We start from the raw sequence: 18,962 nt of genomic DNA, 5'->3' as shown, positions 1-18,962 counted from the left end.
TTAGCTAAGGAAAATCTTGAATTTCTGATTCCTTAGCCTTCATCTTCTGAGTGGCTGATTATGGAGAGATTTCTCAAAGCACTGTTAACTCTCAAGGAGTTCCCATCAAGCAAAGATAGGTCTTTGCTGGCTATGTATGTATGTACGTACGTACGTACGTACGTACGTACGTATGTCACCTAATACAAGTCAGTATCACCTGGAAAACAAAACAAAACAAACAAAAAAATCAAACCCCCTCAATTAAGAAAATGGCTTTAAGGATTGGCCTGCAGGGAAGTCTGTGGGACATTTCCTGGATTAATGATTGACGGAGGACCCAGTCAACCTCGGATGGTGCAACACCTGAGTAACTAAGTGGTTGTGAATCAAGCAAGCTGGGAAAGGCACAGAGAGCAGGCCAGTAGACAGTGTTTCTAGTCTTTGCTGCAAGTCCTGAGCTCCCTCAGTGACAGACTGTAAGCTGTAAGACGGAAAAGCCCTTCCTTCACAAGCTGCTTCGGTTATGATCTTTATCAAAGCAAGAGGAAGCAAACTGAGATAGGTCTCAAGAATTTTATTATAAAACAAAATAATGACAGAAACTTACAAATTTATATATTAAATTCAAATATATTACAGCTTTAATTTATGAACAGAAATGTCCTGTTTTTTCTTCTTTATCTTTCCTGGTTGTTTTGCATCATTAATCTGCATTTTTACTTGATCTTGCAATTTAGAAAAGAACGCCTGAGACGACTTTAAGGGCTTGTCTTTTCGTTCATCCTGCAGTTAAAACAAAACAGAGATGTTACAAATCATGCTTCTGTAGGCAACGCAAAGCATACAGCACATTATGATCAGAACAATGACCAAATGCACAAACATGAAAAGCCACTACAAAAACAGTCGGCTACCTTAACATACATTCCATTATGACAACACCCTTGTACCTTAGAGGGAAGAGAGAAGAAGAAAGAAAACTTGCTGACAGGCCTGCCATTATACAGAAAGCCTGAATGGTGCCGAGGCCACTGCTGAGCAGTGTGCTTCAGGACCCAGAGGCAGCTCTGACACCCTAGCTGAGAAACAGCCCAACACATGCCATCAAGTCCCCAATAGGTGCCTGTCCGTACTTACCTTTAACAAGGACACTTTGCCTGTTTTGGTCAACTGTTTCAGCTTCTCCTTAGCTGCTGCTCTGCTGGTCTTTCCAGGCTGCTCTGGGTTCCTCTTTTCAAGCAATTTTCTTCGCTTTTCCTTCTCCTTTATTTTCAAACGCTTCTGATATTTCTTTTTCCTCCGTTCTCGTTTCTTGTCTGTAGCTGTTTTCTCAGCAGCTGTCTTTAGATCTCCAGCTTTATTTTTCTCCTATTAAAAATAAACCAAATAAACAAAAACCACCAAATAAATGAAAACCCTAAACAACCACCATACTTGCTATCCATATCTAACATCTGCTGAGGGGTGAGAAGATGAGCACACACAGTGGAGCAGGGTCTGAGGATGCAGAGCAGGCCCTGCTTGGTACCAAGGGGCTGTGGTAACTCTAAAGCCACTCTTTGCTCTTTGCCAGAACTGACTCAGTAATAGTTCAGCCCCAAATGAACTCACAAAGGAAACACAGAGAGTTAGGCTCTCAAGCCCACAGTATTGGCCAACAGGTGTCTCAAACATGGGTCAAAGGACATGTCTGGTTCAGTCTTGGCTCTCAGCTGTGAATGGCAGCCCCTGGGTTTGGATGACAGGGCCCTAGAGACAATGAAGAGAGGAAGCAGGGAATCCTGACTCAGTAAAGAATGACATCCTCATTTCTCCTGAGCTGTTAGCTCATCATGCCAGGTTCTGACAGAAGTGTTGGCTGTATATGTAACAAAGCAGAAGAGATAAGAGGACACCCGGATGTTACTCCAACAGAGAAGCCACTGCTTCTGTGAGGCACGAATGTCCACGTGCAGGAGTCAGAGGATGTCAGCACCTGGAATAGCCAAGGTGTTCCAGAGTTCAAATGATCTGCTGGATTCTAGATGTCAACGCTAGTAAGCGTTACACCGCACTTTATGATTATTATGCATAAAAGCAGCATGGGGATGGGCTAATACTAAAGTATCACTGGATTTTCAAAGACTGAAACAGGCACTTTAAAACATCTGTAATACTTGCATGATGCCTGAATACACAAAATTAGTTTTTAAGCATTGCATAACTAATCATTCCTCTCACTATATAAGCATCCATAGTCACAGAGGATCAACTGTAGGACCCCACAGATACCCAAGTTCCTACATGCTCACTACTTACATCACCTATATCCATACTTCCATACAATTCAAACTGTGCATGGATTGCATGAAGCCCTGGGACAATGAAAATACTACAGACAAATAGCTGGTTGTAAAGTCTGCACATGTTCAAACCAGACTCAGTTTTCTTTCCTGAACATGCGGTTGGCTGAATTCATGGGTGAACAACTCAGTTATAGGGTGTGGGGGGATATACCTAGAAACTACTGAGATACACAGGAATAAAAACTGAAACTCAAGGAAAGTTACATTAATCAAATGCAGATCTCGTTGCAAGAAACTTCCTTGCAGTGGATAAACATTTGCACACTGGTTTCCTACCTTGATTTCCTCTGGGGCCAGGAGGGTTGCATCACTAACGCTCACTGGGGCTACTTCCTCCATGGTTATGGCTGGCAGATTCGACACTACTTTAATTTCAGGAACAGGCTGGAAAAGAGATAAGGCATTTAGTGGGGAGAAGAAAATGGAGCAAATGTCATCCAATAAGTTCTTTATGGAGTTGGTCTCCTCTGCATATGCTATGGTTGTTGGCTTGGTGTTTGGGGGATTACTGACAGTGGGAGTGGGGCTGTCTCTGACTCTTTCACCTGCTCTTAGCACCCTTTTCTCCTACTGGGTTGACTTGCCCAGCATTGATATGAGGATTCCTAACTAGTCTTACTGCATCTTGTGCCATGTTTGGATGATATCCCTGGGAGGAGTGCCCTTTTCTGGGGAAGATGAAGGAGGGGGTGGATATGGGGGAATGGGGAAAGTGCAGGGTGAACTGGGCGGGGTGGAAAGAGAAGCTGTGGTCAAGATGTACTGCATGAGAGAAGAATAAACAGAGTCGGGCGGTGGTGGCGCACGCCTTTAATCTCAGCACTTGGGAGGCAGAAGCAGGAGGATCTCTGTGAGTTTGAGGCCAGCCTGGTCTACAAAAGCTAGTTCCAAAAAAGAATAAATAAATTCTTTAAAAGAAACCACACGCTGAAAACAAAACACAAATCTAAAACATTACTGTGCTAGCTGGAATGACAACCATGACAACGGGAAGCAGCAAACCATTCCAGAAGTGTTTACAGCTACACATCTGTACAACGTTCTGCCAGGAAATACACTGCATGTTACCTACACATCTGTACAACGTTCTGCCAGGAAATACCACTGCATGTTACCTACACATCTGTACAACGTTCTGCCAGGAAATACACTGCATGTTACCTACACATCTGTACAACGTTCTGCCAGGAAATACACTGCATGTTACCTACACATCTGTACAACGTTCTGCCAGGAAATACACTGCATGTTACCTACACATCTGTACAACGTTCTGCCAGGAAATACACTGCATGTTACCTACACATCTGTACAACGTTCTGCCAGGAAATACACTGCATGTTACCTACACATCTGTACAACGTTCTGCCAGGAAATACACTGCATGTTACCTACACATCTGTACAACGTTCTGCCAGGAAATATACTGCATGTTACCTACACATCTGTACAACGTTCTGCCAGGAAATACACTGCATGTTACCTACACATCTGTACAACGTTCTGCCAGGAAATACACTGCATGTTACCTACACATCTGTACAGTGTTCTGCCAGGAAATACCACTGCATGTTACCTACACATCTGTACAACGTTCTGCCAGGAAATATACTGCATGTTACCTACACATCTGTACAACGTTCTGCCAGGAAATACCACTGCATGTTACCTACACATCTGTACAACGTTCTGCCAGGAAATACACTGCATGTTACCTACACATCTGTACAACGTTCTGCCAGGAAATATACTGCATGTTACCTACACATCTGTACAACGTTCTGCCAGGAAATACCACTGCATGTTACCTACACATCTGTACAACGTTCTGCCAGGAAATATACTGCATGTTACCTACACATCTGTACAACGTTCTGCCAGGAAATATACTGCATGTTACCTACACATCTGTACAACGTTCTGCCAGGAAATATACTGCATGTTACCTACACATCTGTACAACGTTCTGCCAGGAAATACCACTGCATGTTACCTACACATCTGTACAACGTTCTGCCAGGAAATATACTGCATGTTACCTACACATCTGTACAACGTTCTGCCAGGAAATACACTGCATGTTACCTACACATCTGTACAGTGTTCTGCCAGGAAATACACTGCATGTTACCTACACATCTGTACAACGTTCTGCCAGGAAATACCACTGCATGTTACCTACACATCTGTACAACGTTCTGCCAGGAAATACACTGCATGTTACCTACACATCTGTACAACGTTCTGCCAGGAAATACACTGCATGTTACCTACACATCTGTACAACGTTCTGCCAGGAAATACACTGCATGTTACCTACACATCTGTACAACGTTCTGCCAGGAAATACCACTGTATGTTACCTACTTGGACATTCTCAAAGAATCCCATATACTTAATAAAATATATTGATTTGTTATCATCTTGCCTTTTGTTATGGAAAAATCTAAGCTCTTAAAAGAAATATGAAAAATGCTTATGAGAAAAAGATTACTTGATAAAATATTTACGGTACTAGAAACTTATCTTTATATACTAGCATGAAATAGTACTCAACTGTTTGTAAAAACTAAAATAATGTAGATGAGGGAAAGTTAATGGCTCAATCTTGTGAGGGTATATGGGTAGTCATGGCTACCATCCTTTCAAGATAATACATTCCAAGTCACATCCAGAGGACAATGTCCCAGGGGAATTTCATAAGAACAAACACACATGAGGAATAGGACAAGACAGGATCCTGGACTCTAAGCAGGAAGAAAATGTGGAATGTGGGGGGAAAAAAAAAAAACAACAACACCTTTTCCAACTGGGCTACTGTTCAGATATTCATGAGAAATACTATGCTCTCCCAGAGTCAAAGAGAAACACAAGCAATCTCAAAACAATACAGCATAGATACTGGTGAACAGTTCACATCTGCAGAGATAGTAGGTGAAATACAGACCCAGATATGAAAAAAGAAATATTAGAGGACCCTATAGCAGCCATTGGCATTCCTGAAGAGTAAAATGCAAAACAACAACAAAATCTTTTAAACCATGGCAAAGCAGAGGCTGGGGAAATGGTTTAGTGGGTTAGGTTCTTGCTATAAGAGTGAGAGAATATGAATTCAAATCACCAGTTTCCGTATAAAAAATGGACGTATCTGCACATGCCTGTTATGTCCCGTGCTGGGGAAGTAGAGAGCAGAAGAATCTGGGAGCTCACTGACAAATCAGTCTATCTGAAATAGTGACTTTCAGATTTAATCAATGAAGAGGCCTTGTCTCAAAAGACAAAGTAGAGAGCAATAGAGAAAGACGCCTGATGTTTCCCTTTGGTCTCTGCATGCTTCTGACATCCAGACCAGTCTTTAGTTGACATTTAAACACCTCCACAAGAGACACCAAAGGGCGACAGGAGTTTAATAGAACCACAGGTGGCTGTAAGTAGATAGAACATCAAGGAGTCAGGAGATTCCCAGCCAGCCCAGGAAAGGGGCCTAAGAAGTCTGGACTGGACAGAACACTAAGCAGTGCAGAGCACATGGGCTCAGTGTTAGTTCTGCCTCTCCTGCTCATCTGCAAACTGGAAACAGTAACAACAGCTTAGTGTTTGGGCAATAAAAGTGATGTAAGCAAAGGACCTAATATGACTTGTAGCAGGCACCAATCAGTGTGAGGGATAGACACCATCACATAATCAAACACAACTGAGAGGGTCAGGAGAAGAGGAATCATTGAGGCTCAGAACTGAAGGTGACCATGCAGGGACCTGCTGGAGATCGGGGTGAAGGAGTACAGAAGGCAGATTTAACCAAGTGACCCCCCACTTACAGAAGCCCTGTTGTGACTTATAGGGAGTGTGTCCTGATACCAACAGAGCTCAGAGATATGACATTCATATATGCTGTTTTTACACTGAACTGTTAATGCACATACCGGTTTGGGGATGAAGTGGAAGTTTGATAAGGCATCCAATTTTAGGAAGAGAGAATCCATCATCTTCTGAATTTCTACATGCTCTGGATTATCTTCTTCTTCAGTTTTTTGCTAAGTGAGTAAGGTCAATATCAGATGAAGCAGTTTAGCAGTGTACCACAGATAAAACATCATAGGCAATGAGGGTGCTACTTTCTCAGAACCACAACTTTAACTATGAGCAACATTCCACTCTGATGTGGTGCACACTCCTTTAATTCCAGCACTTGAGGAGCAGAGGCAGGCAGATCTCTGAGTTTGGGGTCAAAGTTACATAGTGAGATCTTATTTCAAACAAAAATAAAAACAAAAAATCCCCAGCCAGGGACGACAGTAATTTCCAACACTCAGGGAGCTTGTTCAAGACCAGCTTGGGTTACACAGTGTTACTTTGTTTTTAAAAAGGAGAGGAGAAGAATGTACCAGAAGCAAAATTACAGGTATCAGCACCATAATGGTGTCAATGCCTCACAAAGACCACAAGGGGTGCACGTTTTAGTACCTGTCACCTGTGACAAGTACTGAAATCAGTTTAATTCCTTGGGTATTTTCTGCCAAGAGCTAAATTAGTCACAGTAGGATCATTAAACTTAAGAAAAATTAACAAATGTTGGTGAGGATGGGGAAATATGAACCCTGGGGATTACTGGCAGCAAAGTAAAATGAAGTAGCCACAACAGCAGCAAGCTAAGCAGTTCACAGGTTAAAGAGAGTTAGTATTTCCCTCCTAGATAAAATAAACCCAAGGACACTAAAGGAGATAAACATGCATGCACATGCACAGATACACGTGCACATCCAGAAGGTATATGGTTGCTATACCCAGAAGGCAGAACAGTCCACATACTCATCAACTGAAGAAAGACTAAAGAAACTGTGGCACATATACAAATGGAATATTATCCAGCAATAAAACAGAAATAAAGTGCTGATATATGCTGTCAACATAAAGACGTAATGCTAAATGAAAGTCACAAATTGTGTGACTTTATTAATACAAAATATCCAAAACAGGCAAATTCACAGAACTAGGGTGTAAGACAGCAGAGAAGGGAGGAACAGTACGCAGCAGATTGATGAGCAAGGGTCTAGGGAACTACAAAGAAAAACTACAGTTAAGTGCCTCTGAATTATTCACTTCCTTATTTTGTTTTTTCAAAACAGTATCTCACTATGTAGCACAGAACCAACTCAAAATATGATCATCCTTCTTATAAGTCTGCTGAGTCCTGGAACTTTAGGAGTGCCCCATCAGGTCTGAAAAACTGTGTCAAAAATGTTTTTTATGTTAAATGAATGTAATTTGTGCAAGATTTATTCAGATTAGTCACATTGATATGGAAATGACAGCTATTTAATTCTACAGAGTTAGGTAATTTTATATTTGGTCTTCCCCTAGCCCCAAATGTGCACTATGAAAGGCTAAAATGGTCTTTTGCTTGCTTGTTTTTGTCCTTCATAATTAAGACAAAGTAGCAGAAGGCAGTGGCGGGGGGGGGGGGGGGGGGACAGGAGTAAGAAGTTACTGGCTGTCTGTGGCTATGACCCAGGTCAGATGACATGTGTCATTAGCGCTCACTCCAATAAGACCAGTGTAGAGAAAAACGTCTTCCCAGGATATGACCTGGTCCTGCTGTTTATCTAGGTTAAATTTAAAATTTAAGAAAAATAAAACAAAACAAATAAAAATAGCTTAACGATCAAGATAATTTCATAAATATATAAAATACATCAATTACTCCAAGTATCAAAGAAGTAGGATTTTAGAATTACAATACCTTATATTAAGTGCTGGAAAATCAATAACTACTATACAAATTGATTACCAGCCCTCTTTGTAGAGCAAGCCTCAACTCCCTGGCACTCAGTGGAAAGAATTAGATTAGATCAGGGTTGACTGAAGGTGTGGTTCTTTAGTAGTCATAGCCCTGAGGGCCTTGGAGGTCACCTTACCTGGTTTAGTTTGATGTACTCCTGTTCATAAATCTCAGCAAGGCTCAGCTTACTCTTCTCATGGTCTAACGTCAGACGCTTTTTATATTCATACGCATCCTCTTTGGGTTTTTCTTTTCGTTCTACATCATCCCAAGCCTGAAATGCAAATATATTAATAAAATCTAAGATTTATTTCTATGCTCCATAAGAATTACAGCAAAGACATTAATTTTTAACTTCTGGGGTTGGGGACACAGCTCAGATGGTAGAGTGCTTGTCTTGTGTGCATAAAGCCTTGGTTTCAATTCTCAGCCTCATAGAAACAGTGCCCATAATACCAGCACTTTGAAGACTGAGGCAGGAGAATTAAACATTCAAGGTCATCTCAGGCTAGGTAATTAGTTCCAGGGCCACTTATGGGCACATGAAACCTTGTCTCAATAATTTTAAAAAGTGTTAAATTTAGCCCACACCTTAATCTTGGAACTTGAGAGGCAGAGGTAGGTAGATCTGTGAGTTCTAAACAAACTAGGGCTACACAGTGATATCCTGTCTCAAAACAAAAACAAAAAAAAGTGATTTTTTTTCTAAGTGGCAAATAATAAAGCATGATGAAGAGAGCAAAGAGAACATTAGTTCAAATATTCCTTCTGCCTTTATGCTAAAGTCAGTCTCCTCTTAGTTACCAACTTTAACTGCTTTGTAACCATTTGCTGGGAACCGAACCAAAGCCTCACATATTCCAAGCAAGAGTTCTACCAGAGCCACACCACCAGCCCTTAGATTTACGTTAGAGCCTTTTTGTTCAGCCCACCTTACTATGTGATTGAATTAACCTAGTTTTTCTACTCTGTCCCAGATTTTCAGATACTTTCATATAGTACTCTCCTGCTCTTGCTCCTGTACTGTAGATGTATTAAGGAAGTATCTCTAGTAGACTAGTCAGATACTTGTAATATAATGTCTGCTTTTTATTTTAAGCTGACAAAACCAGAACAACTCCCCCAAACTCTTTGCTGGGCCATTAACATCTGAAAAGATCCATCCTTGATTTATTACAGCAGATACTGTGCCCAGACGGAGGAAGGGTCATGGGTATGACCAAAGCAAGCCGGAAGCCTATCATCGCTGCAGTCGGCAGAATCATGCAGTGAGACTGCAGCTGATAAGGCAGAAGGCCGACCCACCAGAACGAATGCATTCAGATGGAGTCAAACCCAGTTAGCAAGGTGCTGGGCCCACCATAATTTGTTTATCGACTGATTCTCACAGTGGATCTCTTGTGAAGCTATGAGCACTCTCCCTTGGTGCAAGATTCAGCAAAAGATGGATTATTGGACACAACTCTTTCCCATGTACTGGTATATTGGGTCATGACCCCCACTCTGGGGATCTCCAGTGGGAAATTTAGTCACATAGTCAATAACCTTGGTTCCCACAGTCTAATCTTCACTTTGTTCCCTGGGATACATTAGAAGCCCCCTCCCTGCAACTATCTTCCATTTGGCAGGACACACAGTCAGAAAAGGAGTCTTTCATATAGATCACATTGGGACCTCCAAAGAGAGAGATGTCCAAGCTCAGAGAATTGCTGTTTGCTTGTATATATAAACTGCAAACTTTACAGAGTAGGAGACCAGCAAGAGAAGAATAAAGAAGCTGATGCAGAACAGTACATAGCGGAGAGTTCATTTTCTCCCTCAGATCTAAGTCCCATGCTTGCTGTGACTCTTCTTCTGAACCCTGAGGGGACACTGAGGCTGGCACTCAGAGGTCCCCAATACATCATAAGCCCTGTTACCCACCCAGTCAACAAGATTCAGAACAGATGATACGGACAATGGCTCTGGCCACTGTTCCCATCAGACACATTACTTTCTTAGGTATGAGCAAAGAGCTACGCCCTACAGAGAAGGTGAAAATACCTGCTTCTAGTCTCAGTGCTTAAAAGTCAAGAGGATCAAATAAAAATTAAGAAAGCATTATTTCTGAATAATACAGTGAGAATTAAATTAAAATCCACTCCATTCTTACTGACCTGATCTCGTATCCTCTGTTTAATGATATCTTCTAGATGGAGGGTGGTTTCCTCTGTGATTACAGGGGCTAAAAGAAACATAATGTGTTTGTTAGATAAAGACATATCAGACCAGGGATTCTCAAATACGTGCTGGACCTACAACATAAGTCGCACCTGGGAACTTACAAAACATCCAAACTCTTAGGCCAACCCTACACCTTCTAAATCAGACGTGGAGAATTTCTTATACTGTTCTGTTTATAGGCCTGCACCCTGTCACAGTTCACTGAGTTGTTCACAATTACACTGTAAACCTTGGCTATCTAATCAAATCCTTTTTAGCATCCATTAGTACCAAGCATGGTGTGATGGTGCCTCTAAGTTAAAGGCCAGTCTGGTCTACAGCATGAGTTTCAAGATGGTTAGAGCTATGGAGAAAATATCTGTTAATAAAAAGAACAAAGTTTAACTGCAGAACACCCTCCCTCCATTTCCCATCTCGTGTGTGTGATGGGGGAGGGTCATCTATCTATGTGTTACTTTCATTGGTTAATAAAGAAACTGCCTTGGCCCTTTGATAGGACAGAAAATTAGGTAGGCGGAGTAAACAGAACAGAATACTGGGAGGAAGAAGGCAATGAGGCAGTCGCCATTACTCTCCTCTCCGAGACAGCCGCAGGTTAGAATCCTCCTGGTAAACCACCACCTCGTGGTGCTACACAGATTATTAGAAATGGGTTAGATCAATATGTAAGAGTTAGCCAATAAGAGGCTGCAGATAATGGACCAGGCAGTGTTTAAAAGAATATAGTTTCCGTGTAATTATTTTGGGGTAAGCTAGCCGGGTGGGCGGCGGGAAGCAGCCCGCTGTTCCTTTTCCTGTATTCTGTCAATCATGTATTTTAATAAAACACTGATTGGCCAGGCAGGAAGTATAGGCGAAGCACATTCCTCCATTCCTGCCCAGACCACCAAAGAAGCAACATGTGAGCTGACAGTTGAAAAAGGTACCAAGCCATATGGCTAACACAGAGTAGAATTATGGGTTACTGTAAGATGTAAGAATTAGTTAATAAGAAGACTGAGCTAATGGGCCAATCAGTTTATAATCTTATGGAGTCTTGTGAGTGATTTTCTTTGGGTCTTGCCGGCTGTGGGGTGCCGGGTGAGACAGATACTCCAACAAGCCGGCCCCTCATTTTACGTGTGTGTGTGTGTGTGTGTGTGTGTGTGTGTGTGTGTGTGTGTGTGTGTGTTTGACACAGGATCTCATACAGCCCAGGCTAGCCTCAAACTTCCTAAATAACCTGAGAATGACTTTGAACTTCTGATGCTTCTGTCTGTACTGCTCAAGTGCTAAGATAGGCCACCATGCCTGGTTTCTGCAATTCAAGGAATCACATCCAGGAATTCAAGAATTCAAGTATTCTAGGCAAGCATTTCACCAATTGAGTCATATCTGTAACTTGAATGGATAGTAAATGACAACATTTTCATCCCAATGCCCTGGAATACCCTCCTTAGCAGTTAAATGCCAAATACGGGCAGCTTTCCTTCTGTGAGGTTAGATACATGTGCACACTGGCAAATGTGTCATTTGTAGGTCAGAGGTCAATGTTGGGTACCTTACTTAAATGCCCTCCACCTTAATTTTTGAGACAGCTATAGATATTAATTCCACCAGCAATCTCAGCAATCTCCAGCCATTCTCCCACCTCTGCCTCCTCAGGGCTAAGATTACAGGATCCCAACTTGGGTCCACATATTTGCACAGCAAGTACTTTACCAGCTGAGCCATTTCCCCAGCCCCTGACAACTACTTTCTAATGATGGGAGAGGGGCATTCACTAGAGACTTAAGGCAAAAACTGCAAACTGTTATCAACTGGTAAATTCAGTTAAAGGGCATATATATCCACTTTATTTTTCTGTATGGTTGCAAATTTTTAAAACAAAAAGCAGGGAGAAAACAAACATTATTCAAAATCTTTCAGGCGCCATACCCATCCTGACAGCATGGTCGAAGTGGAGCGTCTCTTCCAGCAGGCTGTTCTCTGGCCGCTTCTGCGCTGTCACTTCCCCTTGTAGCTGCCAGGGCTTTTTTTCCAACAACTCTTTTTCCAAAGATGCGATTTTCTCATTCATCTAGAAAATAAGACGGGTTATTTTGAAATGTGTACTTACTAATGTACCAAGCTCCGCAGAAGCATTGGATCTGTTTGTGGGCTCCGTTCTATTCAAACGATCTAAGTCTGCACAAGCCATTAGCGCGCTTAATTATCACAACATCCTAACATGAATTAGTCCGCAATATTCACTTTGATGGAGCCTGGCTCATCTCTGCCCTGTGACAGACCATTTTAGAGACACTAGCAGACTAGCAGGCTGTTTTATCTAGAGGCCTCTGTTTCCCCACTTCCCAGTGAGTCCAGGGTCCTTTGTAAGAAACAACGCTTTCACTTTAGCCTCCCTAGCTTTTGCTTTTGATACCACACTGACAAGTCTAATAGAGATAGCAGGTAACAGTGAGGATGCTAAGAGTGGACATTTTGTCTTGTTCTTGCTAAAGTGATGTTTCTAGAATCTGGCCAAAAACCCATGGTGACAGTTTTGGACTTGATATATTTGCAGCTCACCGAACAACAAAAAGGGATAAAATATGGTTAACTCTCCCCGACATCCCTGGAGCTGGCTGACCTTATACTGAGTTAAAAGCTCGAGGCCCACCCGACTGTGGCACTGCTCTCACCACACTGCTGTGGATTCATGCATCACAACCAAGAAAGAGGCGAAAGACGATGTGGATATTTACGTGTTGAGTCGGTTAGTCCTGTTTATACATTCTGCTTTACTTTTTATATATGGTTGTCAACCAAACATTATATTATTTACTTCTTGAAGGTTTGTATAATTCCTCAGTGAAACCACATATTTTTGGGGGGTGGGGTGAAGAGTGAGGTGGGAAAACATTAGGGTAGTAACTCATTACAAAGTTATTCTAGACTTTTCTATCTCTTCATGGTGACAACCCTGAACTTAATTCGAATTGTCTTTGAAAAATAATTCCTTAGGTAGTCTTGATATTCCATCTTCTGCTTGTTCTCATTTCAAGATGAGTAAGTGACAGAACCCAAGGACTATAACAAGCTAAAGTTACTAAAATGAAGTTGCATATCATCTGTCTAGCACTCACTTAAGAGACAAACGTCTCCAGCATCTGCAACAGCTAAAGGAGGTCACAGGATGACTAAGCAGAAGCGTACCTGACAGGAAAACAGGCACAGAGAAAAAGGTTTTACAAATCTGGTTCCAAATGAAGGCTACGGGCTAGGAAATAGAAGCACTAATTTATACAAATTAGAAGATGATTTTCATGTAATTTATACAAATTAGAAGTATATGCAGGATTTTCTTTCTTTCTTTCTTTTTTAATGAGAGAGGTTAGACTACATATCCCAAGCAGATCTAATGCTCACTATGTAGCTCAGGTTGTCCTTGAACTTGACACAATCCTCCTACTTCAGTCTCCCAAGTGATGGATTTCCAGGAATGCACAATACTTAGATTAGTATACATGATCTTTAGGGAGCAAGGCCTTTGCTTTTAAAAGAACAGGTTAGTTAATGAGGTTCCACCATGTTGAACATATAACAGAAGTCCGAGTAATTACCTTCTCCTGTCTCTTTTCAAAAGAGGATTTGACTTCATCAGAGTCTTGCTTTACAGCTAAGGGACTCGTATCTTCAGCCTCATCCTCTGGCAAAGCAAAGGTCACTCTTTTCAAGCCTTCTTTATGTTGCTCACTATCATCACCTTCTTCCAAGTCACTATCTTCATCCCTACAATACCAAGATGGTTATCAAGGAAGAAATACTACAAGCCAATAGGAATACAAAGATATTATTCCAATTATAAAGTACTTTTTAATACCTAGTGTCATTCAACATTCAGAACTTCTAGGGTCGTTAAGTCTCCTACGAACAAAAGGAATTCTAATTTTTTTAAATTTTAATTTATTCTTATTTTGTATGCATGACATGTGTGGGCAATGTGTGTACCAAAGTATACACAAGTCAAGAGGAAAACTTTGTGGGTTTAGGAGATCAAACTTAGGTCACCAGGCTTGCATGGCAAGTGCTTTTATCTACTAAGTCATCAACCACCTGGCCCAAAAAGAAGAGATTTTTTTTTCATTCATTCATTCATTCATTCAGCGATAGGGTCTATCTCTATGTAGCCCTGTCTTTGAACTCCCTTGATAGACAAGGCTAGCCTAAAACTCACAGAGATCCACCTGCCTCTGTCTCCCAAGTGCTGTGGTTAAAGGCGTGCACCACAACAAACCTGGTCAAGGAAGAGATCTTTAGGTAAAATGCTTGCTATGTAGAAACAGAATAGAAAGCACTAATACATCAAATACATAATTCATCAACCCATGATACAAAATGCTTATTCAAACATTAGGAGCTGGAAAGATGGTTAAGAACACTAGCTGCTCTTCCAGAGGATATGGGTTCGATTCCCAGCACCCACACATGGCTCACAACTGTCTGGTGGCTTGGAATCTCCAGCCTCAGGGGATCTGACACCATCTTCTGGCCTTTGCAGGCACCAAACACACAGTGAGCAGACATACAAGTAAACCAAAAAATCATACAGATAAAATAAACTTTAAAAAACCAATGTGCCAGGTGGCAGTGGCACACACCTTTAATTCCAGCACTAGGGAGGCAGAAGCAGGTGGATCTCTCAAGTTCTAGGCCAGACTGGTCTACAGAGTGAGTTCCAGACAGCCAGGGCTACACAGAGAAACTCTGTCTCAAAAAAAAAAAAAAAAAAAAAAAAACAAAAAAAACCAACCCCCAAAAACCCATCACCCACCAAAACAAACAAACAAAACCCAATGTTTTACTGGCTCAAAACCTAACTGCCAGGTTCTTACTTATAACATTAAAGGCTGACTGCTCTGTTGGTGCAAATTCCCTTCTTTAAATAATTGCCAATATCCCTTGAAATCCAGACACATTTTTCTAGCTGTGTGATATATATTTAGAGTCTGACTTCTGTTATATACTTCACAACTCTGAGTACATATTTTACATCTATGACTGGACCACTCCACTTACAAACTAAGAAAGAGTTTGAAATGCTCACGTTTCTGAAAGGCTTTCCTCTGCATCCTCGGCAAATCCTTCCTCCTTGTTTGAACCCAGGTCATCACCAACAACACTGGCAATGTCATCATCACTTTCAACTGGATCGAAGAAATCTTTGTATTTCAGATTTCTGGAACTTTTATTTGACTAAAAGAAAGATTTTTGAAAAATTTAAAGATAGAAAATTGTAAAAAAAAAATACACATACAAATTGCTTTCTAACTTTAATATTACCCCAGCCAAAAAACAGCTACTAGGGAAACTAGCAACTAGTTAACTACCTTGAAGGACAACTGGAGCACAATATAATGAAAGAAAGAGCATACCTACTTAAAAACACGTAAAAAAGAGCACACTTTTCCATCTCAAAATTTCTAATTACCATTATTTAAAAAAACAAAAACCAAAAACCACCCTCCGAATAGATAATTGTTAAAAACTCCTCTCATTCCTATCTTCCTTTCTTATATTTAGTTGGGTGTGTGTGTGTGTATGAGTGTTTTTTGAGGCAGGGTCTGATCACTTAGCCCAGGGGCTCAGTGTCCCACTTACAATGTTCACACCCCGCACCACTGGCCCAGCTTTCATATTTATTTAATCTCTTCAATACTTCACTTGTGCTCAAAGGAATTGTGAGGCACATTAAATCTCTACTCAGGAAAACATGACATCTAACTTAAAAGTTTCTTTTCCTAAAACCTTACCTTAATCTTCTGATGTCCAAACAGACCTCCCTCATCTTCATCTGAATCAATGTCTTCAAAAAAGTCAATATCTTCCTCCTCCTCTTCGCCATCAGCTCTCCTTTCCTCTTGTTTTTCTACTTTTTCTAAAAAGTTTTCCATTTCAGACAGTTTGAAGAATTTATCATCCACTACAGACTTTTCTCTTGGTTTTCCGGATGGTTTGATTTGCATCTTGGTCTGCTGTTCCAGTTTGCTAATATCAAAGTCCAGGTCGGAATCCTCATCACTGAAAATGGGACTTTCCCTTGGGTTGGATCTGCTTTGGGCTCTCTCCCCCGCTGCAGGAACATCAGCACCCAAGTCTGACAGCTGCTCCTCCTCCACATCAGTCTCCAGGTCCTGGGCGTCAGCCTCCTCGCCCTCCTGGGCGTCACCCTCCTGGTCGTCTCCCTCTGGAAGAAGGCTGAGGTCTTCATCCTCGATTGTCTCACTAACTGCATTCTGGAAGTATTCTAAGACTGGTTCGTTTTGCAGTTCTAGTTGTTGCCAAATCTGCTCATCATCAAAACTGTTTATCTCAAGTTTCCGTAAAGGACTTCCAGAGATTCGGCCGTTCTCTAAGATTTTATTAAAATCATAGAGAACTTTTGTTAAAGAGGTGAAGTTTGATGCCAGTCCATTTTGAATCCTATCGGGAAGGGAATTAAGTGAGATTATACACAAAAATATCAAGCATTCTGAAATAAAAGCAAAAATAAAAAGCATACCTTATTTGCAGAATAAAATGTAAATGAAGCATCAATTTTAAGTCAAGACCCTCGGTCCCAACAGTGTGTATCTTGCTGATGAAGCAGAGTATCTGACTTGGCTGCACAGATTGTAGGCTGGACAATCACTACTCATCATCTATTTGCCTGGAGATACCTACTAAGTCAGCCTCAAATTCTTAAACCTGCCACCAGGTGGTAGTGGCACAGACCTTTAATCCCAGCACTCAGGAGGCAGAGGCAGAGGCAGAGGCAGAGGCAGAGGCAGGCAGGTCTCTCTGAGTTCCAGGATAGTCAAGATTACACAGAGAAGCCCATCTCCAAAAACAAAACAAAACAAAACAAATTCTCAAATCTGCTACATAACATAACACTTTTTATTACTCATTTGGCAAATGATTAGTATTTGGCTATAAATTTGGGGACATTTCTCTAAGGATATGACACCTGAAATGAGAGCTACAGACTGATACCAACAGGTGAAAGAGATTACATAGTAAAGGTCTGGAAACATGTATTCTGGTTATAAGAAACAGTTAGAAAAAATACTTTGAAAAAGATGAATTCAGGCAGTGTGAAGAACAGCAAGACCCAGACAGCTATAGTGTGATTAAGGAAGCAGAGTATGAGCCTGAGATTATGGATGCTGGGGGACCAGAACCCAAACCACGTCAGAGTCAGAGATAAGAACTTGTCACTTTAACACCGAAAGCTGAAAGCGGAAGGACAAAATGACAATTTGCTATTTGGAAAGAGAAATAATAATGGAAGATTTGTGAGAAGTTTAAGCAGCTTCCCAAAGGATGACAGAGATTGATGTTGGAGTCACAACAGTGAGCATGGCAATTAGGAATCAAAGTCTAAATATAATTAGATAGGATGCACAGGATGCTAATGAAGGGAATAAGAGTAAAATGACGACACCAAGGAAGTAGACTAGCTAACTAGGAATAAGTAAAATGATAGCATAGCCATTTACTGAGGCAGGAAAGGTAAGCCTAGTAGTGGGAATGGGGAAATGACTTCAGGAGAGAGAAGAGAATATGAGGAAGGGGAAGCTCTTTTTTGGACTCAGTGAATATGTGATGCTAAAGAGTATGGATTTGAAACAGAAACCTGAGTCATAATTTTATAGGCTTTAATCGAAGTGCTAGGAAGAAAGACAGAAGTCTACCCTAATTTTCAAACTCAGTAGTGAAAGTGCACAATTGACAAGCATTGTACAAGTACGTACTTTTCATAAAGCTTAGTGAGCGTCAAGCGGTGGGTATTTCGAGGACATACATTCAGAAGTGCAATCGGCACGGATTAAGGCAGCATGTGTCAAAAGTCTCTCTGGACGCTAATAAAGGAGCTTCGTTTTATTTTAGTAGCATACAGCTAGGAGATATTCACTGTACAGCTTTCACTGATAAAATTCCTACAGGCCAAGACAGCAAAAACTGTCTGAAATTGGGGTTAAGCGACCTGTACTTCCCTTCCTGTGTTTCAGAAGTTGCCGAACGCCTGCCCGCCAGGCATCCCTGCGATACGGGTCACCCTTCCAGGCCTGTATCTGCACTTACGTGAGGAAACGCTCGGGTCGGCTGGTGGCTTTCTTGACTTCCCTCAGACACCGTTCCAGGGTCTGGCGACGGGTCACGCGTGGCGCCATAGCTGTGAACTACAGCTCCACGCGAGGGCCGAGAGCAGCCGGAAGCCGTACGACAAACATGCGCCTTCCGCAACCATAAGCTCAAAGCCAAAGGTTCCGCGACGCATAGGTTCCGTCCCTAAACCCAGACGGTGGCTATAGCGATGAGCACCTTCTACTGGGCATGCGCGGAGGCGGGGCGGAAAACCGAAAAGATCTATTGGTCGTCTCAAGCGCCTTGGCTTTTTCTCCAAATGTCTTGTTCTGTATTTCCAAGAGAAGTACAAGTGATGTTGGTATGGTTGCTTTCTGTTTCTGCTTTCGATTCAATTAGTATTTTAATGGAACGGAAGAGCAGCTCGCTTCATGCAGCGCCCGCGCCTCATTTCCCCGCCCCCTGTAGCCGTCAGTCAAGCACCTTGTATTGTGGCCCCGCCCCTAGCCTCACGTCCCGCCCCCGTCCTGTTTCCCCGCCCA

General features: G+C 41.7%; 1 protein-coding gene across 1 annotated transcript; it reads right to left on the bottom strand.

The window, feature by feature from the left end:
* Nucleotides 1-541: 541 nt before the first annotated feature.
* Nucleotides 542-18,574, bottom strand: Mphosph10 (M-phase phosphoprotein 10). Its single transcript, XM_087901285.1, has 11 exons — nt 18,418-18,574; nt 16,104-16,773; nt 15,398-15,546; nt 13,914-14,082; nt 12,247-12,388; nt 10,263-10,330; nt 8,243-8,380; nt 6,251-6,361; nt 2,604-2,711; nt 1,120-1,350; nt 542-765 (listed from the first exon to the last, which is right to left on the bottom strand). The coding sequence occupies exons 1-11, from the start codon at nt 18,504-18,506 to the stop codon at nt 616-618; spliced, it is 2,025 nt and encodes a 674-aa protein (XP_087757411.1). The 5' UTR covers nt 18,507-18,574; the 3' UTR covers nt 542-615.
* Between the last annotated feature and the right edge of the window lie 388 nt (nt 18,575-18,962).

This window comes from Myodes glareolus, chromosome 24 (genome assembly GCF_982192425.1).
Source record: "Myodes glareolus chromosome 24, mMyoGla1.1, whole genome shotgun sequence".
NCBI lineage: Eukaryota > Metazoa > Chordata > Mammalia > Rodentia > Cricetidae > Myodes > Myodes glareolus.
Note: the sequence above shows the minus strand (reverse complement) of the source record. Positions and strands in the feature narration are given on the sequence as shown.

Excerpts from the sequence above, each read along its gene's own strand:
- Mphosph10 (XM_087901285.1), bottom strand. The coding sequence starts at position 18,506 with ATGGCGCCACGCGTGACCCGTCGCCAGACCCTGGAACGGTGTCTGAGG. Across the intron at positions 15,547-16,103 it reads TTGGACATCAGAAGATTAAG|TCAAATAAAAGTTCCAGAAA; the intron begins GTAAGGTTTTAG and ends TCTTTCTTTTAG. Across the intron at positions 766-1,119 it reads GCAAAGTGTCCTTGTTAAAG|GATGAACGAAAAGACAAGCC; the intron begins GTAAGTACGGAC and ends TTTTAACTGCAG.